This window comes from Drosophila subpulchrella, chromosome 2R, assembly GCF_014743375.2.
Source record: "Drosophila subpulchrella strain 33 F10 #4 breed RU33 chromosome 2R, RU_Dsub_v1.1 Primary Assembly, whole genome shotgun sequence".
Taxonomy (NCBI): Eukaryota; Metazoa; Arthropoda; class Insecta; order Diptera; family Drosophilidae; genus Drosophila; species Drosophila subpulchrella.
This window is the reverse complement of record NC_050611.1, coordinates 16,462,782-16,485,273: the sequence shown is the minus strand read 5'-3', so window position 1 is coordinate 16,485,273 and position 22,492 is coordinate 16,462,782. Positions and strand designations below refer to the sequence as shown.

The 22,492-nt window shown below is 40.4% G+C and overlaps 8 protein-coding genes across 8 annotated transcripts; 6 read left to right on the top strand and 2 right to left on the bottom strand.

Annotated features, from left to right (window-relative positions):
* Nucleotides 1-334: 334 nt before the first annotated feature.
* LOC119550751 (melanization protease 1-like) lies at nt 335-1,382 on the top strand. Its single transcript, XM_037859672.1, has 4 exons — nt 335-568; nt 634-679; nt 734-888; nt 944-1,382. The coding sequence occupies exons 1-4, from the start codon at nt 346-348 to the stop codon at nt 1,339-1,341; spliced, it is 822 nt and encodes a 273-aa protein (XP_037715600.1). The 5' UTR covers nt 335-345; the 3' UTR covers nt 1,342-1,382.
* Nucleotides 1,383-6,396: 5,014 nt separating this feature from the next.
* Nucleotides 6,397-8,188, top strand: LOC119550627 (proteasome subunit alpha type-7-1B). Its single transcript, XM_037859456.1, has 3 exons — nt 6,397-6,570; nt 6,639-6,868; nt 7,439-8,188. The coding sequence occupies exons 1-3, from the start codon at nt 6,469-6,471 to the stop codon at nt 7,863-7,865; spliced, it is 759 nt and encodes a 252-aa protein (XP_037715384.1). The 5' UTR covers nt 6,397-6,468; the 3' UTR covers nt 7,866-8,188.
* Nucleotides 8,189-8,801: 613 nt separating this feature from the next.
* Nucleotides 8,802-10,487, bottom strand: LOC119550601 (T-complex protein 1 subunit zeta-like). The gene has a single exon (XM_037859416.1). It carries the CDS (start codon nt 10,421-10,423, stop codon nt 8,822-8,824), a length of 1,602 nt encoding a protein of 533 aa, XP_037715344.1. The 5' UTR covers nt 10,424-10,487; the 3' UTR covers nt 8,802-8,821.
* Nucleotides 10,488-11,316: 829 nt separating this feature from the next.
* Nucleotides 11,317-12,392, top strand: LOC119550778 (suppressor-of-stellate-like protein). The gene is made up of 3 exons (XM_037859708.1): nt 11,317-11,375; nt 11,436-11,972; nt 12,033-12,392. Exons 1-3 carry the CDS (start codon nt 11,365-11,367, stop codon nt 12,199-12,201), a joined length of 717 nt encoding a protein of 238 aa, XP_037715636.1. The 5' UTR covers nt 11,317-11,364; the 3' UTR covers nt 12,202-12,392.
* Nucleotides 12,393-15,529: 3,137 nt separating this feature from the next.
* LOC119550451 (trichohyalin) lies at nt 15,530-18,524 on the bottom strand. The gene is made up of 2 exons (XM_037859127.1): nt 17,650-18,524; nt 15,530-17,083 (listed from the first exon to the last, which is right to left on the bottom strand). The coding sequence occupies exons 1-2, from the start codon at nt 18,440-18,442 to the stop codon at nt 15,633-15,635; spliced, it is 2,244 nt and encodes a 747-aa protein (XP_037715055.1). The 5' UTR covers nt 18,443-18,524; the 3' UTR covers nt 15,530-15,632.
* A 519-nt stretch (nt 18,525-19,043) lies between these two features.
* On the top strand, nt 19,044-19,799 carry LOC119549844. The gene is made up of 3 exons (XM_037858136.1): nt 19,044-19,167; nt 19,225-19,542; nt 19,596-19,799. Exons 1-3 carry the CDS (start codon nt 19,057-19,059, stop codon nt 19,797-19,799), a joined length of 633 nt encoding a protein of 210 aa, XP_037714064.1. The 5' UTR covers nt 19,044-19,056.
* Nucleotides 19,800-20,313: 514 nt separating this feature from the next.
* LOC119549843 lies at nt 20,314-20,971 on the top strand. Its single transcript, XM_037858135.1, has 3 exons — nt 20,314-20,373; nt 20,435-20,752; nt 20,810-20,971. Exons 1-3 carry the CDS (start codon nt 20,314-20,316, stop codon nt 20,969-20,971), a joined length of 540 nt encoding a protein of 179 aa, XP_037714063.1.
* Nucleotides 20,972-21,676: 705 nt separating this feature from the next.
* On the top strand, nt 21,677-22,343 carry LOC119549837. Its single transcript, XM_037858116.1, has 3 exons — nt 21,677-21,736; nt 21,791-22,108; nt 22,164-22,343. Exons 1-3 carry the CDS (start codon nt 21,677-21,679, stop codon nt 22,341-22,343), a joined length of 558 nt encoding a protein of 185 aa, XP_037714044.1.
* Nucleotides 22,344-22,492: the final 149 nt, after the last annotated feature.

Below are 22,492 nucleotides of genomic sequence, written 5' to 3'. Positions count from 1 at the left end.
ACGAGTAACGGGTATAAAAATTAATCATTAAAAAAACGTTAAATTTGCATACATTTTTTATGAAATTGTTTGATTGCACTTAGTTCAATGTCATCCCAAATCAGTCAGATAAGAATGACGCGAATTCTTTAAAGTAGGGCAAAGAGCATAATAAAAGCATACTTATTTCTATTTTTCTTAATAATTTTGCGTTAATCTTAGATTGTGGGATTAAGCGACAATTACCAAGGTATAATATTTTATTTGGAAAACCCATGAGTAATCTTTCGAAGACAATAAAAAAGTAATCCGGTTGCTATAAAAGATGATCGCCCTGAGTGCTCAGAGTTCAGTCTTCGCCTCAAGATGAAGATCATCGTAGCTGGAATCGTGGTGACCGCCTTTCTTTTTTTGGGTACCCACAAAGGATCGGCGTCCTTGCTAGAAGATAATTGTGGAACCACAAGGTGTCCTTTGAGAGTTCGGCGGGTAGTTGGAGGCAATGTAGCTGAAAGATTCTCGAATCCATGGATGGTGATGGTGCTCACTGCCAACGGTTTCACATGCGGCGGTTCGCTTATCACCTCTCGTACGTATTTTATTAAATATTTGTATTTAAATTTGTATACTTATAAACGCGATTGATACTTGTAGGCTTCGTTCTGACAGCAGCGCACAGCATTTCTGAATTTCCGGCCATGTAAGTGCAGTACTTTTATGTTCAAGTAACATGGCAATTCTTCTTTTCTTTTAGTAAGGTGCGTCTTGGCGTATTCGACAGGGATATCTGCGAACACACTTATGAGGTTAATATCGATCAGAGTATTTCTCATCCACAATTCACAAAACGTTATATGCGTAAATATGACATAGCTCTGCTTCGAATGGCTCAAGAAGTTGTGTTTTCCGGTAATTAATTGAGATGGCCAACCAATTCCCCATAAACTAAAAATCTTTGTTTTAGACTACATAAGGCCAATCTGCCTGCTCGTCAATCAAAAAGTGGAAATAGTTTATCCAAATTATAAGCTTACCGGCTGGGGTAGAACTATAAATGATAGAATGAGCAAAATTCTACACACAACCAATATATTTAATGTCGGTCTACACATTTGCAACCTAAAATTTGGCGTGCAAACTGATCAGTCCCATATATGTGCTGGCAGTTTTAGCAGTAATGCATGTACTGGGGACGGTGGATCTCCGTTGAGCGTAGAGCTAGATTACGAGGGAACCATCAGAGAATTCCAATTAGGTATTGCTAGCTACGTATCCGCTCACTGTACGGGCTTAGGTGTTTTCACAAACGTTACGCATTACATCAACTGGATTAAGTATACAATTCTCGCGAACTCAGATTAAAATAATTGATGATATCGTTAAATAAATCAAATTTAATCGAAGGCACTACCCTCCAAGTTTTCTTTTATTTAAGGATGTTTAGAGGGCGGGGTATGTAGGCTTGGAATCAGTTTCTCACCGGGCGAATTTATATTGATGTACTTAACACATATGTTTAAACATCAAAGGCAAAAAAAATAAATAAAATATGCTACACTTTGACGAAATAATCTCCTGAAAGCATGTTTCCCCTATCTCTGTTTTGGTCTTTTAGATGACCTCGACTATCAGATACTCATACGTTACTCATCTAAAGAGAGTGCGAGGGAGACGGCTGTTTCCGTGCGCTCATTACACAATCACGCCACCTAGCGCCAACTGTAAAATGTAAAGTAGTAAAACATATTAATGTTCCTTGGCCTCTACTCAAAGGTATATTTATTTTGAAATTGTATAACTGAGTAACGGGTATCTGATAGTCGACTTTTTCCTTATTAAATCTAAGATATTAAATGGTTGAGAAGGCTTTTTCCCCGGGGATTGGACTAATTTTGGAGTAATGGCAAAATCATCTTTGTCCGCCAAGTTCAAGAGGAACATCGCCAAACGACCTTATAACCGACAACTGAGTGGCGGATACTGTTGGCCAAGCCAAAGTTCGTTGACTCAAAATGGCACTTTGGGGCCGGGCACTCACAACACCTCCATCTCCAAAAGGATTCGCAGGAGCTGGATCCGCAGGAGGTTGGAGCTGCGAAAGGACTAAGTCAACAATGGCGTGTGCATTGCTGGGTTTATTAAAAAGGGCTCAGGTGAATGTCTGGGCGCCCCGTTTGAAACACCGGGTGCACCCCTCACCATTCCTTCCCGGTGTTTACTTAGCCGGGACACACGCTGGCTTACGTATACGTAATATAGAGATAGAGCTAGAGTCGTGGCAGCCAGAAGCCTCTAGTTTGCCTTGGAAATAGCCCACGCCGCCACCTCCACTCGGGAGCAGTCTGCCGTCAATGGTCAAAGGTCATTTGCATTTTGCCAGCGTCAGCTTGTCCTGTTCAACCAAACAAATATACACGTTTGCCACCACTTTGATAGGAGGGGGGGAAGAGAGATACAAATACAAACTGATTAAATGGCCGAGATTGGAGGGGCGGTTAAAATATGTACAAAGACAACAGCTGCACTAAAAATTATTTAATATATGAACGGTACTTTAAAAAGTATTCCTGCCAAAGTATTTAAATTTTAAATAAATAATATTTGTATTCTATAAATATGGGCAGGAACTCAACCCATAAATGAAAAAAAATAAATTCATCTAATTATACCCGTTACTCGTAGAGTAAAAGGGTATACTAGATTCGTCGGAAAGTATGTAACAGGCAGAAGGAAGCGTTTCCGACCCCATAAAGTATATATATTCTTGATCAGGATCACTAGCCGAGTCGATCTAGCCATGTCCGTCTGTCCGTCTGTCCGTCTGTCCGTCTGTCCGTCTGTCCGTCTGTCCGTATGAACGCTGAGATCTTGGAAACTATAAGAGTTACAATACTGGGATTAGGCATGCAGATTCCTGAGATTCCTGCGCAGCGCAAGTTTGTTTCAAAAGAGTGCCACGCCCACTCTAACGCCCACAAACCGCCCAAAACTGTGGCTCCTACAGTTTTGATGCTAGAACAAAAATTTTAACTGAAATGTATTGTTCTCATCAATACCTACCTACTGACCTAAAAAAAGTTTGCCACGCCCACCTTAACGCCCACAAACCGCCCACAAACTTCAAAAAATCGTAAATATGAACGCGGATATCTCGGAAAATATCAAAGATAGAGAAACGAGATTTCAGATTTAGATTCCGTAGGCTTGAGCGCAGCGCAAGTTTATTACGCGAATATGCCACGCCCACTCCAACGCCCACAAACCGCCCAAGTCTGTGGCGCCCACAATTTTCATGGTAGATAAAAAATTTAAACTGAAATGTATTGGTCTCGTCAATACCTATCGATTGATTTAAAAAAAACTTTGCCACGCCCACTCTAACGCCCACAACGCTTAAATCTGTCTACCGCCGGTAGGTGGCGCATTTGCTGCTTGCATATCTCCATTTTCCTTTGGTCCCTTTAGCTGAGTAACGGGTATCTGATAGTCGAGGTACTCGACTATAGCGTTCTTCCTTGTTTTAATTTAAGATATAAAAGCTTATAGTGTTAAAAAAATAAATTTAAAAAAAACCATAAATAAAATTTTGTAATTTAGATATTATTTCAACTCTAATGTTAGATTTATATAGTAAAAACCTTTTTGATTTTTGCTAATAATTTGAAGTAAAAATTTTCAACAAAATGTAATATAGTTAACCATCTTTTCTAAATTTAATAAAACCAAATTTTTTATCTGACAAAATTTGTGATTTTATTGAGAACACATTTTTTTTTAATATACCATACTCTTTGTGCATAAATAAACAATGAAGAAAACATTGGGTGATAAGGCGAATAAATAGAGAAATGATTTAACGCAATAAATTCAACCATTTCAGAAACAAGTCGGCAGCTTGCGACCCCTAGGTATAACAACAAAAATTATATATATTTTCCACAATGATTAATTGACAAGTTTGCTGAAATATGTTTTTTTTTTTGTTTCGTCTGCCACAGGCAATCGAGGACTGTTAACATTTTCACCATGTAAACACATTTCCATCGTGAGAACTCCCATGCCATTGCATACCATCTCGAACCCAATCCCAATCCCAATCCCGTCGTGTTCAAATCGCTCGTCATTAATTTCCACACATCGGCGTGGGACTTTGAGAACAATGGAAGCACTTGAAACTGTGCTTCAAACCTTGTTTATCCACAACAGCGTCCTCAACTTTTATTGGGTCTTTAGTTTCGCTTTCGGAGTGCGGGGGGGGATTTAAGTGGGTTTTTTGGGGGTTTTGGGTGCTGTGGATGCTGGGTTAGGGGCAAGAAAAACAACAATCAACACCATTTGATGCTACAAATTAAGCTGGGAGCAAACAAATCGTGGCAAGTTCCCTCGGTTTTCCACGCCAAACTTTCTGCTGTTTTAAGCACATGTTGTAGCTGCTGCCTTGTCTGCTTTCCCGCTTTTCCGCCTCAGTTCCCATTTCCCCGAAAACGAATCCCATTCCACTGCCCGATTGTCTCAAGGGCAATTGCCTGTTCTTCGATTGGCAATGCTCACTATTTATGGGGTAAAAGTGCTTAATCAAATGCCAAACGGCAGGGGCAGGCACCGAAAACACGGCGTATACTTAATTTTCCCACATCGCCCCCAGCCAAAACATTCCTTTTCCACCGAGTGCCGAGTGCTAATGAAGCCATGCTCTTAGCATCGAAAATTCTTATTTAATTAACAAGTTTAACAAGGACTTAACTGTTGATGGGGGTCTTTGGACATGAAAAGTATGTGTTTTGTTATTGAAAAACATTTCATTCACTATGTCTCTTCAAGTTGTTCAATTATAATAAAAACTGAGGGGTTTTTAAGATAATAACAAAATAATAAAGCTTTAAATAATATAATTAAAATGAAAAAGACATTGCAAGCCTTTCAAAGTGATTTTCAAAACAATAAAATGTTGGTTCAAAGAAAGAAATATTTAATAATTACTAAACGCAAGTAAAAGCTTTAAGTCTTATAAATCCATATTTATTTTTACATATTTGTGTATTATTTTATGAGTTCTGAAATTTCCCACTATTTAATAGCTAACTCGTAAACTTTAGAAAACACAAATCATGGTATTTATAAATTCTGCGGCCGGCTAATGCATTTTGATTGTCAATTTTGATAAATGTCTTTATTAATTCATTTAGCGCCTGACCCGCGGCTATGCCAATAAAATAATAAAATGCTAAAATAAAAGGCGTTGCCATCAATGCATAAAATATATATTTGCAGAACTGCAAACCTTTGGATGGGCGAATAACGTGTGCAAATTGTGAAAATGATTGCATTTTTGTGCTACTATTTGCAGGTCGTTTTGTTTGCAGTTTCGTTTAATTTATTTATTCACCAGCCGCATTTTTGCTAAACGTTTGTTTTGGGGATTGGCTATTTCTGGCTGGCACGTGTTTAATCCTGGTGAGTATGCGCCACACCTCCAGGATGTCCGCCCCAATCCCCAGTGCTAAAGTTGTGCCCCCCTTCTCCCTGGGAACACGGTTGTCATAAAATGTTAAATATAAATTTATGGCAGACTGCTCGCTGCCGGCATACTAAGCACCGCATCAGGACTCCGACTTCGACTCGGACTCCTCGGAAAAGTCGCAAAAGGACTGCCTCGGAAAAGTCAAGGCTTTTCCCGGTCGGCTAAGCACATTAGCAAAATGAAGCTGTTTCGATTACGATTACATTGGCCAGAGATTTGCGCTTTTGTTGCACTTTGTGTATTTTGTTGTCAGCATTTCAGGCACAGGACCTTCGTAGATTTTGCTTAACGGCGACTCAGGACCTCTTTAAGTAGGTTCAGGTGTTTAAGGTTGGCATACAAATTGAAATTTTCACAAAATACAGGCAAAACTGTTTTATTGTAATTGCCCCATTTAGTTTGGCACATCAATAATCTGATTAAAGTGATAATTGTTAATTCGCTTATGCCATGGATTATGCAGATTTACCTTTATTGCAGCTAATTTGATTATTTGTTTTATTTTATAGTGATTTAATTGCTTGAATGCCAAGTGAAAATTGTAATTGAAAATAAATACATTAAAAGCTGTTTAAAAATAAATTTGAATACAAATACCTTTTTAATAAAAACCACATGAAAAAGTACGAAATAATAAACTTTTAAATTGACGGGTATGAATTATGCAATTAAAATTTTTAAAATACATTTTTTTATTAAGTCTGTAATTTATGTATTTATGCAAAATGAGTTTTGGGAAAAAATTCTTAATAGTGTTAGAGCGCAAGAAAAGGTAAAACATCAAAATGACCATCCTGATTTACAATTGTTATTGGTAATAGAAAAATGTGATAAAACAAGCGTCTAAAAATAATAAAAATACATATCTCTATGAACTTTTTGTCAGTTGAAAATTTCCAGCTAGTAAACAACATACACATATATTTTACTTAATTATTATTATTATTTAAAAACATAAGCCAAGTTAAATGGCTGAGCGGTATGATAGGGCGGTGACCATATACTCACCCGATGGCCATCTTCTGCAAGTGGAATATGCCCAGGAGGCCGTTCGCAGGGGATCCACTGTGGTAAGTACCTGACATCCGGCATTAACCATTATTTAATCGGCGGAACCGGAAACGGAACCCAACGGAAGGTGGGTCTGCGCACCAACAACGCCATAGTGCTCGGCGTGGAGAAGAGGTCCGTGGGCGAATTGCAGGAGGAGCGAATGGTGCGCAAGATTTGCATGCTCGACGACCACGTGGCGTTGACTTTTTCGGGGCTCACGGCGGATGCACGGATCCTGGTAAGCCGCGCCCAAATGGAGTCCCAGAGTCACCGCCTGAATTTCGAGAAGCCAGTGACCGTGGAATACATAACACGGTGAGAAAAAATGGTTCATTTTAGGGTTTTTGGCTTGGAAAAAGACATAGAACATTCTGCATATAAGAATAAAAGTAACTAAGTCTTCTACAAAAGCTCAGTAACTCAGGATAACCTGGAGTTTAAGGATCACTAATGTGGAAAAGTATTTACATACCTTGTATTTCGGCAGGTGTCCATTCCTAAAGACAGACTGTTAAATACTTTTAGAAGTCTTTTTTATGATTTAAGAATATAATAGAATATATTTTTATTTTACGTAAAAGGTTTAGACTATATTGACTGTACTGAAAAAGTAACTAAATACAAGTACCCAAGAAATCGCAAGAGATTTAAAATCCCTTGAAACAGTGACTAAAAGAATGCAGTAAAAATTTTCCTCATGCTACAGAGGGAGTTATATTTGTTGCCTACTTTTAGGCGTACCTTGAAAATGATTTTTAAAGGGTTTTTACAGGAATATCCTTGTTTATTGATTTCGTATAGTTTTTCTTTTAGTGCAGGCCACAGGGTGATTAGATGCTCTGTTTATCCTTTTTCCCTTTCCTCTTTCCATTTCCCATTTCGCAGCTACATAGCGCAGCTGAAGCAGAACTACACGCAGAGCAATGGAAGGCGTCCTTTCGGATTGTCCTGTTTGGTTGGCGGCTTCGACGAGGACGGCACTCCGCACCTGTTCCAAACGGAGCCCTCGGGCATCTACTACGAATGGAGGGCCAATACCACTGGTCGCTCCAGTCAGCCCGTTCGCGACTATATGGAGAAGCATGCAGAGGAGATTCTGGCCTCCGCCGACGAGCCCACGGCCATCAAGCACATAGTCCGCACCCTGGTCGGTGTATCCTCGCTGACGGCCAGCCAAATGGATGTGGCCATCCTAAAGTTCCGGCAGCCACTGCGTATGATTGATCGCAAAGTGCTGGTCGATCTGGTGCGCACCGTGCGCTCGGAACTGGAGGCCGAGGCGGAGGCCACTAGGCTCAAACGCGTTCCCTAATTCTGGACATGGCCTCTGGGCGGATTCCTCGCACTTTCATGACCAATCAAAAGTTGATAACCAGTGCGTCGCCTCTTTTCTTTTTTTTTTCCTCCTCATCTGGACGATTCAATTTCGGCCTGGGAGTTGGGGAAAAGTAATCAGCCCGAAAAATGTGTAAAGGGCGGCCAAATCACTTAATTTGTCTCGAGGGCGTATTTGTTTACTTTATATCTCAGGCGAGATGGAGCGTCTGCTCTTTTCAGGCCAACCAAGTTAAAAAGTTTTAAGTGAAAATGGGAATTGAATTTGTAGTACAAAAAATAAGACGAACGAGCGCACACGTGCAGAAAAAATAATTTTATTTAATTTGCCTTTGATTTTGGAGCAAACGTCATTTCGTTTGATAAATTTCTAGTTTGAAAAGGGATTTTAAACGATGCCTTTACTCTGGCATTTTTTGAAAATGGTAAGCTTATCCGGTCATTTTCTGTTCAGTACTTAAATAAAATAATATTATATATTTTTTAATATCTTACGAACTCTAAAAATGTCTAAGACCTAGCCTTTAAAAAAAGTATACAAATTAAACAAAAATGTAGGATATCTTACAATCAATAAAATATTTTATACAATTTATTAACATTCACAAAGGTACTGCGTTTATATCATAATTATAAATCATTTTTGTAATATAAATATAAAAATAAATAAATTTTTGTAAGTTTCTAAAATTCAATTGACAATAAAAACAGTTTTAAAATGCTATCAAAACTGGGACATTTCCAACTTTCTAATTTTTTTACTGTGAGTTGCATTTAGGATTTCCGGTTCCTCCTACACTTTTCGTTCCCCAGACTGTCATATTCAACGTCAAAAGTTAACCCCTCCCAACTTCTTTCTAAATTCAAGTGCTTTATTCAAAAGAGGGCTTCAGGGATTAAAGGTATGAGCTTTTATTGAGGTATTCTCAGCATTTAACCCTTCAGAGAGGTCATGCCGGCCTGCATTATTTCATCGGTAAGCAGAAGATTGCTGGCAATAACAGAGCAGGACTCTAGGATTTGCCGCAGGACACAGAAGTTGTCCAAAATGCCGACAGACGTCGGGTCCATGGGTTCTCCAGTAGCCAGGTCAAGTCCTACGGGAGATTCCTTCGCCTCTCGTTGGGCTTCTATTAGCTTGACAATGGTGTCCTGAACATCAAATCCACTGTTTGTGGCCAAGGTTTTGGGTATTACCAACAAGGCCTCGGCGAAGAGTTGAACTCCCAACTGAGCCTTTCCCTTGACGGAGTTCTTAAACTCAAGGAGTTCCTGGTGGGCTCTCATTTCGAAGGCTCCAGCTCCTGGAATCACACAGGAGTCCTGGATGGCATTCCGAATCGCATGAAGACCATCGCGTATGGCGTCTTTAATCGCGGATATCTGATGACGAGCTTGTCCGCGAATCAAGATCGTAACGGACGTGGGATTCCGGCAGTGCTCCACAAAGGTGTACTTTGTCTCGCCCAGCTGCTCCTCACGAACCGAGGCGGCGAATCCCAGGTGCTCCTCCTGCAAATCCTCCAGAGAATTCAAGGCTTCTCCGCCACAGGCTCTGACCAAACGCTCCATGTTCCTGCTTTTGGCCCGCCTCAAGCCAAGAATCCCTTCCTTAGCCAAAGCTTCCAGAGAAGGCACATCGATGCCCTTTTGGTTGATGACCACGAATCCCTTTTGGCTGTCCTTACAAACTCGATTCTTCAGTTCTATAATCTTGGCCAGACGCAGATCAATGAAGCGGTGTTCCTCGGTAACACATTTCTCCAGCTCCTCGGCGCTTTTATAGCAAAACCCCGAGGTCACCGAGGTTTTCTCCAGTTCCAGGGATACATTGCAGATCAGGATGTAGGCATCCTGAAGGCTTTTTGGCATATTCACATGGCGTCCACCGTGATCCAGAACCAGTCCCTCAATGAGCTGGGTTTCTAAGGCCGTGTGCTGCAGCATTTCCATGAGTTCAATCATGTTGAGATCCAGGTTGCCACTTCCATCACCACGAATAGCCAGGATGGCATCTACGCATATATCCGTGAGCATGTCAGCCAGGCCAGGATCCAATTTGCTTCTCAAACTGGTTCTGGCCACCGGGATCAGGTCTTCCCTTTCCAATCCAGTAGGAATCTTGAGGGATTGAAGTACCTCCAAGGAGCGCTCCTTGGCCAACATTATACCCTCCACTAAGATCCGAGGATGCAGTCCCTCTGCGATGAGCAACTCGGCCTGCTTCAGGAGCTCACCAATCAGGAGCACCGTGGTCGTAGTTCCATCTCCCAGGGAATCATCCTGGGCAGTGCTCGCCCTGGCAATCATGTTCGCCGTGGGATGACGGATGTTCATCTCGTGGAGCAGCACATTGCCATCCTTGGTGATCTTGATGTCGCCAGCTGGCGAAACAAGCATCTTGGTGGTGCCCTTCGGACCCAGATTGGAGGCCATTAGTTTCTGCAGACCCATTGCCCCAGCTATATTTATACCGAGGGCCTGGGCAGCCCGGGCAATTTCGGCCTTGGGATTCAGGAGACTCACTGCCGACATGGTGGATGTTTTCAAAATTAAATTTTTGGCTATTTAATTTTCTGTGAATTTAAACTACCACTGACAGGCAACGTCAAAGTGACAGCTTTCTCCAAGCACACCATTCGTTTTGATGTGTTGAATAACATTTTTTTAATTTGGACGTCTTTTTGAAGACTGGGTGCTTTGATAAATAGTTTCCGCTATGATTTTCATCCCTTACGATAGTTGGTAATTTTAAATAAGGGAAAAATGACTCTCAAAACTGGTATTTTAGTACGAAACCTTTTTATTAAGATAATAAGCCTTTAATATAAATAACACTAGTCCAATATTTTGTTTCTTGATGCTAATATTGGTTTTATATATTTACTTTAAGCTTTAAATACAACATTAGAATTTAAATATTTCCATATTTTATCAGTGTCAATTCAATTTTAGCTTTTCGAGACCATTTCCATGCTGTATAAAGTACATCTTCATTATCCACTGCCCTTCCTTATCCCAACCCAGATCAGAATCCTTCCATTCACTTAACCCCATCAACACCATCTCAAACCTAACCTCATTCTCATTCCTTGAAAAAGCCCAAATTAAGTTAAAAATTTAAATTTAAATAAAAATATAGTTAATTCTACACCTCAGACGAGCTGAAGGCCTAAGCTGCTAGAGCTCTTAATTTAGTTAGCCTATAGTTTTAACTTTAAGCAAATATAAAATAGATAAATAAATAAAGTACATCTCTTAAAAAAAAAAAAAGGTTAAAGGTTTAGTTTCTAAAAAATATAGGTTAAATTAAGTAATTCCGGCTAGATTTATAAGAACCGACAGATCTGTCCTAAAAAGAGCTAGAAATGGTAGCCCTGGTAAAGTAGTTGAACATGTCACAGCAGGCCTTGACATCAAATGTCATATCATACTGGACTCGCTTTGTTCACTTTTCTTACAATTGCCTTGGCGACATGTCGTACCAGTAAGTTCTCCTTTTTTTTTTATAATAATTTTAAAGTTTAGAACCCATTCCGCCCTTTAGTCAGAGCGTCGACTCGCTGGGAGATGGCAGCTGGATCAGCTGGTTCCTTGAGGTCAAGGGCAACGGGTTCGCCTGCCGCGTGCCCACTGACTTCATAGAGGACAAGTTCAACTTGACGGGTCTGGAGTTCTTTAGCCATACCATGGATTTGGTTTTGGATCCGGAATTCGACTATCAGGGATGGGACAACGAGGTGGATACAGCGGATGCGGAGCAGCTGTACGGCATGATCCATGCCAGATATATCCTATCCACGCGCGGCGTGGAGGATATGTGTCTGAAGTACGAGAGGGGTGACTTCGGCTCCTGTCCGAGGGTCTACTGCAAGGGCCAGAGGACCCTGCCCGTTGGCCTCTCCGATCAGTGGAACCAGTCCAATGTGAAGATCTACTGTCCGCGTTGCAACGACATCTTTCAGCCCAGATCTCGTTGTGGACTGCTCGATGGAGCCATGTTTGGGACCAGTTTCCCACACATGTTCTTCATGCAGCTGCCGGCCATGAGGCCTTCTCCTCCCCAGGAGAAGTACGTGCCCCGGTGAGTGGTTATATTATATCTTCAAATCATAGTATGTACTTACAACTCCCATTTTTGCAGTCTCTATGGCTTCCAGCTGCATAGGAATGCACTGGTTCCACCGGAGTTACCTGAGCAGATGCCCAAGAGTCAGGGATCCCCCACCAGCCAGTCTACTTTCTTATCCTCAACCAATACCATGCCACTATCCAATTCTGTACGACGCTCTTTGAAGGGAAAGCAGGTTTAACTCTAACTTTTAACCCGAGGAAAGCACAAATGTTGGTCTGATGTCTTGTTGTTGCAATTAAACGGATTCCTTATTAGTGCCTTGATATGGCCAGGTATTCTACACTCACTCTCTACACTGAACATAAACAGATCCTACAAAGCTATGGCCATATCAAGCACTTGGAATGATTAAACGAGTAGCAAAATGAAGAGTCCTTTTCATTTATAGGGGTAATCATCTGGGTGTTTCGAGACTAGGGCAACTTTAAGCGGCCTTTTCATCCGCTTAGGAATAAATAGTTGGCACTGGGAGAAAGTGTTCCGAAATAAGTTAGAACTAATAACGAAAATAGCCATTTATTAAAAAGAAAAGATGTACTATTGTAATCGGAATATATAAAAATCAAACAAAATGAAAAGAAAATTGTTTTCTTATTATGTCTTTCAAAATTAAAATTATTTAATACGATCCTTGCTGCAAATAAAAAAAATTTGTATTCATTTAAAATCTAAATATTTTCCTTTACATTCTTAAAAGGTGTGCTATACATTCAAGTCTAAACAAATTTTAAATAAACTCTTATTTTTTTTAAAGGCATTGTTACATTAAGCTGTGTTTTCAGGAACAAGATAAAAGTAATATTATATCTTATCTCGGCGTGTCTTGTATTCGCTAGATTGCGCAATCAAAATCCACTTGCCAGCACAACCTGCTAAGCCGATAATGGGAATTACTCTGAGCTGAGCTGGGGCCTCCTGCGATTCCTATGATTCCTGGAGACCTGCGGGTCCTGGCAAAGGGAGTCGGCTCCAGTTTCTGTTTCCACTGGCATCCCCAATAAGTCATGCCTTTATTATTATTTACTGCCGCCCTGGCGCTTTTCAGTTTTCAGTTTTCCGCGCCACTCGACGCATTTTCCCCGTCGAGTGGCGAATTGTGCCTTTTATCCTTTTCTACTTTTCTGCCTTTCGCCTTCTCTCAGTTCTGGCACTTTTCACACTTAATTTCATTAAGTAATCTTTCATACTGCAGCTTTTATTGAGTTTTAAACTGGCAGACCGTATAATAAGTATGGCGGGTGGAAAACTGGGGAAAATGTAGGTGAAAAGGCTTTCAAAGGGAAGCGAACGTTTTGTTTTACATTACAATTGAGCCGGCAATGTGTTTTCTTGTTGTCTGCGAATGGCTTTTCCCTGGCGTTTCCTTTGTGGCTCCTTGGCCACCTGTTGGGCCATTGCTCGGCATCATTTATTCATGGCATTTAACCGAACCACACCGAAATATAGCAATACCACTCTATTTTTTTATATATTTATACAATTTTGGGTGGGGATTCACGTTAGTCCTGGGTGGATAAACAAATCCGTATGCTGTTCTAGTAAACAAAGTACTTGCATTCGATTGGAAACTCCACTCCAAGCTGGCGTTTCTGTTCTTTTGCCAACTGTGTTTTCAAGAATGGTCGAATATTTGATTGTATCGCTGCAGGCTTCGCAGTTTCTATATGGAATGGATGTCCATCCACCCAACCACCACTCAGTTTTCTGAAACTTGTTTTTCCGAGTTCCGCAAAAGCTTACCAGGGAAATATTATTGTGTGCCGGCTTTCCAAAATATTTTTGGACTCCCTTCGCTGGACAAACAATAAATACAATTCCAAACGAGGCCCTTACAATTTCAGTTTTATGAATGATTCAATGGTAGTACGAATTTAATCCGCTGTGGAATAGAATATAAACAATAACATTTGGAAATTAGTTTTTCACCCTTTCTGTTGTGTTTTGCATTTATCTGTGGGTCTAAGCTTAACAAAGGTAGATTTATTCCTATTTAATCCCCCATTTCCGAAAGTAAAACCTTTTAATTTGTTTCATTTTCATTGCCATTTATTTGCTGACGATTGAGTTATTTGTTTAAAAAGGGTTAAATTTATATATTAAAATTAATAGATATAAAAATGCACTTCACCTTAGATGCAGTTTTTCAGAAATGGCTATTTGGTTGTAAAATGGTGTCCCTTATAATTTATAAATTATAAAGAGCGTAGGATATTATTTCTTGCTAAACTAAAAATAGTTTTTTTTCTAAATGTTTAAATTGCAAAAATATTAAAAACCAATAATTGAAATTAGTAAACAATTAAATTTTAAATAGAGAGCTTTAGATCATTGTAGTACTAGTTGTAAGATTTAAAGTTAGCGTGTTAATATCTTGCCTAGCTTTATAGATATAGTTTATTACTTGTAGTGCTTGAATTATAATAAAATTTAAAATTAAAAATAAATAAAAAAGTTTTTTTATAGGAGGATGAGCTTACAATTTTAAAATTACCATAAAGCGTTCTCTTTTCTTATTACTATTACTAACTTAAAAAATTGAGCTTGGTTAAGACATCCTATCTACTACCCAGTTCCGATGCCCATTCAAATTAAAATCCATTGTTCCAAGCAGCCCAAATTCAAAATGTTAATGCTTCATTATCTTTTAGCTCCACTTTTCATCCGCACATTTAAGCAGTTGAAGTAATTGTTGGCCTTTCTACGATGAACCCAGAACCGGGCGACTAAGCGATTCAGCAATTTATGGTTAATGGCACTAAATTGGTTAACTTTGGCAGGCGGTAACTTTTTCAAAACTTGCCAAAGGAGAGGAAGAAAGGCCGGTTCCGTTAATTTGGAGCTGAGCGGTCGACTGGGCTCCTAAGAGCCGCCTGATTAACCCATTGGGACAGGATGGAACCGGCAACGGATGCCTGAGCTGCTCCAGAAAGAGGACCCCCCTAATTATCCTGATGAGATTGGCCGTAGGAGCTTTGGTTTCCCGGGGTTCGTCAGCCTGGTTAGCAGTTCAAATTAAGTTACGGGACATGTCTGACCGGTAATAAGCTAAATGAAAACAAAAAAGGATGTCACTCAGTGTCGCAAATTGATGAAGATGGAGATGGAGATGGCGGAGGATCTGGTAACCCAATAACTTTGGCCACGCATTAATTGGAATTTATGAAGCTGGCCACTCTGCGCCGGGTACTCTGGGCCAAACAAAGCGCGTAATGTCAAGTGGAAAGTGTCCCGGGAAAGGGTTCGCAAAGGAAAAGTGCAAATGGAAATGGAAAACTGGCCAAGGGGAAGTCAAGTCCTTGTGCGCCAAGTTTAAGTGCTTTTAAAAAACCATTAACGTCACTTCCTTGACTGTCTGGCTCTATACGATGAAGCTGCCTTTTTGTTTTCTATGTTTGTCTTAGGCGAATGGACAACAAATAAGTTCTTGAAACGTAGATTTTGGCAAAATCAAGTCAAAGATTGGATTCTTTCTTGGCATTACCTTCATTTTCTTGACTGTCTGTCTCTATAAGAAGAAGCTTCCTTTTTTTCTATATTTATCTTAAGCGAAGGGACAACAATAAGTTCTTTAAACGTAAATTTTGGTTAAATAAAATTAATATATCTTGATTACTTGGTTTTCTTCTGGGCAGCCGGCTGTAGGGATCCAGATCCCCAGGTTCCCGTGGGATTGGGCACGGGTGCTGGCCTATCATTACCAGTAGGTGGTGGTTTCACCACTGAACTGGGTCTCTTGTAACCCCTTTTGATCCTAGGTCTCACTGGAGGCTGGGACTTGGGCAGCGGAACCTCACGTGGTTCCGGAGGAGTTTTGTTTTCAGGTGAAGTGGGCTTGGATAGTTTGGTCCCTGGACTTGCAGGTGAAGGAGCACCCCTCAAGCTGATTTTCGACTCCCTGGCCGAGGGAGCTGGTTCCGGTTGGTTTTGAGCACTCATTACCTCTCTGACAACACTTCGAAAGGTTGGTCGTTCCCTTTTGGCTAAATCCTTGGGCATGGGTGGCAGCTTCATGGACTGCTGGCTAATCTTCCTTTGGTTATCCAACGGATCATTGTGGATCACCTGCATGGGAATGGGACAAGCGCCCACTGTTGGTGGATCCGTATAGCAAACATGACGGTCGTAGTCAAAGGAATCCTGGCTGTCCGTGGCGGGCATCCCACGGCGATGGAAGCAATTGATGGGACAGGAGGCCACACAGGGCGTATAGGGCTTCTCCACCTCGGCCAGCTTCTTGATCTTCACCGAGTTGCAGTAGATCTGGTGCCGATCGGCCACCTGCTCCTCGCGGCACATCTCCCGCTGTTCGTACTTCCGGTAGGCCAGCTCTGCCTTGGAGTAGAATCCCGGCCAGCAGTAGTCCCTCAGGCGACTCCTCTTCACAATCCTGCCCTCGGGTCGCATGTCCAGCTGGTTCTGCCGCTCGTAGCGCTCCACGGCGGTGGCGATGGGATACAGGGGACGTCCCACCTTGCGCGATTCCTCCATGATCTGAACCGCCTGCTCGAAGAACTTCTTGTCGTCCTCCAGGTAGGGATCCTCGTTACAGGCGGCCAGATTCATCAGCTCGGCGCGCCTCTTCTCGAGGAACTCCTCCCGCTGGCCAAAGAGCACGTTGCGCAGATCCTCCTTGACCTTGTCCCTCTTCCGCTTCTGGGAGGCCTCGAAGTATCGGTTCGCCTCGGCGTTCTTGAGGCGCCGTGCCACATGGAAGCGCTGCAGTTCCCTCTGCCGGCGCAGCTTCTCGGCATCCTGTTCCCGTTCCGCCAGCTGATAGGCCCGGCGCTCCTTGGCCAACATCTGCAGTTCGCACTGGCGACGGTTCTCGTCCACCTGCGTCTCGAAGGCATGGCGATCCTCCGCCTGCTCCTGCCGCTCCTCCAGCTTCTTCTGCATCACCTTTTGCACCTGGCTGACGCGGAGCGCCTGCTCCTCCCTTTCATCCTGACGTTTCTGCCGCAGCTGCTTCACGTGGCTTCCGTAGCGGGTGTTCAGGTTGCGACTGGCCACGATGTAGACGCAGTTGCGCCGGTCGTCGATGGCGTCGCAGATCCTCTCATCTGTGGGGGATTAATATTTCGTAGATATTTATAAAAGATTGCTAAATCGATCTTTGAAATTAAAAAAAAAGATATGCAATTTCTTCCTTGGGGTACTGTACCTTTTTCTAAGTGAATGATTCTTTGGCATATATAATCATACTAATTGGACAATTTTTGTTTTTTAGCTTACAAGATGCTCAAGAGACTTATTGGTTTTGATGTTGCGTTCAATAAAATGCTTTAATAAATAAGGATTCTGAGATCCGTTGGTCCGTTTTCGAACCTCAATTACAGGAATTTTGGTTAGTAAATCCTTTAATAAGTTATTAGCGATTGAACAAGATATCCTTTTGTGAACAGAAAAATTGTGAACGGAAATTGTCCATTAAAATATAAGATCGTTAAGAATTCATCAAGGTAATTTAAATAGGTAAAATAAATAATACAGTATTACTATGGCTACATTTACTTTAATCGACTTAACCCCGATTAAGTATTAGGTTTTCGCATTTGATTTAAATACAAAATTTCCAATTCAATATGCCTATATATATTTGCACTATTCAGTTTATCAGTGTACTCACGCTCAGCAATCTCGGCCTTCTCCTGGATGGAATCCCGATGGGCCTTGCGGTAGAAGGCGATCTTGCGGGCCTTCTTCTCCTTCAGCGCCTTCTCTTCCTTGTTCTGCAGGCACTTGTACTGCGCCCGATCCACCTGCACCTCGAAGATCCTCTGCTCCCGCTCGGCCTCCCTGATCTTCTCCCGCTGCGCAATGTCCTCCCGCATGAGTTGGGCATGCTCCTGGTTCTTGGCCGTCTGCCTGGCCACCTCCTCCTCCTCGGTGGCATGGCCAAAGGGCACCAGAGCGGCAGGACACAGCTCCTCATCGGCCTGCTCCTGGGCACGAGCTGCACCGGCTATCTCCCTGTTCAGGGCCTCGTTGTAGCTCCTCTGGTGGATCATCTCGCTCAGGAGCAGGGCCTGGTGCAGAGCTCGTGGTCCGGGCTTCAGTTGTTCCAGTAGATTGTTGGCCCGGATGATCCGCTGCTTGCGCAGGCGCTCGTCCGCCAATTTGGTGTCCACATCCTTGACCACAGCCATGGCCTCCTTGCTCTTGGCCCTCGCCGATTTCTTGACCTTCGGCACCGTGGGATCCGAGAACAGGCTGCACAGCAGATCGTTGCCATCCTTCAGGTACTGCCTATATCTTCGCTCCTCCTCGACGGCCTCCAGCTGGGCATGCTTCTCATCCTGGCGAGAACGTCCCTGGATTGCCGCGAATCTCTTGGCCGAAATCACCACTGGATGACGCGTGAAGCGCTTCCTCACAAAAAGTCCATCCGGACCTACCTCTTTGGGCTTACACACATTCATTTTGGCTGTGGCAACATGTAATCCCAAAAATGTGCGGTGTGATATGTTAGTTTGAAAAATTTGAATATAATTAAACTCTCAGTCTACTGAGTTCCCAACAAATAACTATTTAATTCCTACCGCATTAGAAGAACATTACACAAAGCCATTAAAATTATTAAGGGTATTTCGTTGCATTCCCAAAGAGAAGACTTGTAAACTTTTAAATGATCATTGCCAGAAATTAAATATTTAAAAATTAAAAAGGATATACAAAGGAGGCGTTGCTTTAAAAAGGGGGTTAAATGGATAACCATCAATGTTGAATGTTTGTACTCAGTCTAGGATCACTTGCCTGTTTTGATTGAAAACATCATCGACTTTTTAGTATTTCTGTAAAATTCAAACCCACTATTATATAATAAATATCATTATTTCTACACAAGTAAAACACATTTGTATAGGCCGTCAAAATATTTTATAAAGAAATTGTTGCAAGAGGTGGTAACTGAATACCCTCGTGGTATAACTTTCCATTTGATTGCTTTTTGTTTAATAGCTTTTTAAACATTTGCTGAAAAAGTTTGAATAACTCTTAACGTTTAATGGCACATTAACGATATTATCAATATGTTATGTTAACCAAAGTTGTCAGTATCTCGACAGTTTTTTATTGGTACACAGCAATGAATCACAAGATTGTTATTTTTGGAGGATTGTTGTTTGCTGCTTATCTAGCCTGTAGTGTAAGAGGACATGAGTGGATTTTTATGGATATTATAATTAAATACTTCTTTCCCTAGGAGGCTCCATTTGCTAAAATGACAAATGCCGTCTGTAAGTCGTACAACAAATCGTGGGTTGTTATTCATTATTGCCGCCTGAAGGCCTATTCTCGAAACAAGACTAGCTTGAATATAAATGCCACGGTTATAGAGCCAGCCAATAATATATCTGTTCATATAAAGATGTTGAAGAAGGCCAGTGGATATAAGCCGTTTTTATTTGATTATACCATCGATGCCTGCGAATTTATGAGAAGGCGAAACCAACCCTTTGCCAAGATCGTCTGGAATCTGATCAAGGAAGTATCGACAGTGAATCACACTTGTCCTTATGTGGTAATTATGCCTTTCGAGAGTCCTTAACCCAATTTATTATAATTAATTTGCAGGGCTTACAAATGGTAAGCGATTTTTATCGTATTGATGTTCCTGTTGGTCTACCAACTGGAGAATACTTACTTTTACTGGATTGGATATTCGATGGAAAACCGCAGTTCGCTACAAATGTTTATTTTACATTTGAAGAGGATTTATTTCCAAGAAAGCCAACTCATGGAAGGAGGCGAAAGAGGTTTTCGTTTAAACACCACTGATTTTTTAAAATGATTTTCAATAAGAATGCCACATCTGGCTTAAAAATATAACAGTGTTGAAAAGGTCACAATTAAAGAATTCAAGCGTGTAATTATTAAACTTGTTTTATTTTCTAATATTTAAATATTTATGCTAAGCTGCATAAAAAAGTAATGATCATTACAATATTCAAAGCAAACATTATTAAAATCATTCACCCAGAAAAAAAATCATTGGAAACATCAAAAAACATGCCTAACCGTGCACTATAAAACCCCTTTTGTAGAAAATTCAATAACGTTCGTATTAAATGTTTTTAATTTGTTACCATATAGTTTAAAACTGAAAAATGTTCTTGAATCTTTCTGGATGATTATCCATAAATATCTATTTAAAATAATATTAATTAAAGAGTGAATCAAATAATAATTATCATTGTCATTAACGAAATATTGGTTTTGTCATCAAATCAATAAATTCACCAATTTTATTGTATTTATGGGCAGTCGTTACCTAGTGCCTGGTCCCATAGTCATGGATTATAGACTTGTAATTTTTGGGCTTTCGGTGTCAGTTGCCTTTCTAATATGCAGTGTAGGATAAATTAACCCGTTGAGGACGGAACAAATTCAAAGTTTACTCTGTGTTTTTCCAGGAGGCACCTTCTGTAAAAATGACAAATGCTGTCTGTAAGTCATATAACAAATCGTGGGTCGCTGTCCATTATTGTCGCCTGAAGGCCTATTCTCGAAACAAGACTAGCTTGAATATAAATGCCACGTTTATTGAGCCAGCCTATCATATATCCCTTCACTTGAAGATGATGAAGAAGGCCAGTGGATACAAGCCGTTTCTTTTCGATTACACCATCGATGCCTGTGAGTTTATGAGAAGGCGAAACCAACCCGTTGCCAAGATCATCTGGAATATGATCAAGGATGTATCCACCATAAACCACACTTGTCCTTATATGGTAAGGTCATACTAAGAGTGTAAGATTAAAGTTATTAATCTGTTTTACATATTTCAGGGCTTGCAAATGTTATCTGATTTCTATTCAATTCAATTTCCCGTTCAACTACCGACTGGAGAATACCTTCTTTTATTAGACTGGTATTTCGATGGGAAGCCGCAGTTCGCTACAAATGTTTATTTCACTTTTGTGGAGGATTTTCTAACCCAGAAAAAATAACTAAAAAATTAAACAAAATAATGTGCTATTTTCCATTAATGAAAATTAACCATGCATTGATATATATTATGTAAAATTAAAGTCCCATTGGTTTATTTAGTTATTTAGTCTTTACTAGAGGTTCGAGTCTTAAGCAATGGAATCGAATTTCATAATTTTTGCAGTATTCGGATCTGTTGCCTTGTTAGCCTGTAGTGTATGATTTTCTTGATGGTATTGTAAAGTTAGTTAAAAACATTTTTATTAGGAGGCATCTTTTGCAAAAATTACAAATGTCTCGATTCAAAAATCAAAAAGTAAACTGTGATTTAAATACAAGTCGTAGGACTTCCTGGGCAAATGCTATCTGATTTTTTATTACTGAATTTCCGATTCTAATTATAAGTGGAAGGCAAGAATACAAAATACTCGTTCATTCATGAAAGTTAGCTATTTATGGATCTAAACATATTCTGTGAAATACGTATAAAACATCGGATACCATAGAGTTTTTATATTTTTTATAATATTATTATTGTTATTATTATCTTAAAATTATCATAGTGTTGATATCATCATATTTATCAAATTGGTTAGAAAATATCAAACCTATTACGTCGTCAGGCTTCCATAATCCAAATAAACGGTAAAATATATAGTAATATTTAAGGGGATAAGAAACACGAGTTGCAAATTAGTTTTTAGTAGAAATTCTTGTTTCAAGCCATGCGATCCACTTTCATCATTTTTGGAGTGTTCGGAGCGATTTTTTTTCTAGCCTGTGGTGTAAGTTTTTTTGTTATTAATATAAAATCAATATAAAAATAACATTTTTATTAGGAAGCATCTTTTGCAAAACTGACTAATGCTATTTGTAAGTCGTATAACGAATCGTGGGTGTCAATTCACTATTGTCGCCTAAAGGCCTATTCCCGAAGTAAGACAAGCTTGAATGTAAATCTTACACTTTCTGAGCCGGCCTACAACATATTCCTCCATTTGAAGATGCTCAAAAAAGCCAACGGCTACAAGCCGTTTCTATTTGATTATAACTTCGATGCCTGTGAGTTTGTGAGGAGGCGAAACCAACCGGTTGCCAAGATGTTCTGGAACTTGATCAAAGATGTATCCACGGTAAACCACACTTGCCCCTATATGGTAAGATCGCCCTTCAAAGGTTAACCACTGCTAAACATCCTTTTTCCTGTTTTAGGGCCTGCAAGTGTTAAGTGATTTCCATGTAATTGAATTTCCGGTTCCCCTTCCGACAGGAGAATACCTACTTTTATTAGACTGGCTCTTTGATGGGAAACCGCAGTTTGCTTCAAATGTTTACTTCTCATTCGTGGAGGATTTTAGGAATAATGCATCAGGACACGGACACAAAAACTAACAAATCTTTTACAAGCTTGACACACATATTGTACATAAATAAAACTGCTTGGTTTTTGAATATTCTCGCATTGCTATTTATTTATTATTTATTTACTATATATTATGATTGGGAGCTTAAAAATAAAAAACAAGAAAGGAAAACAACCT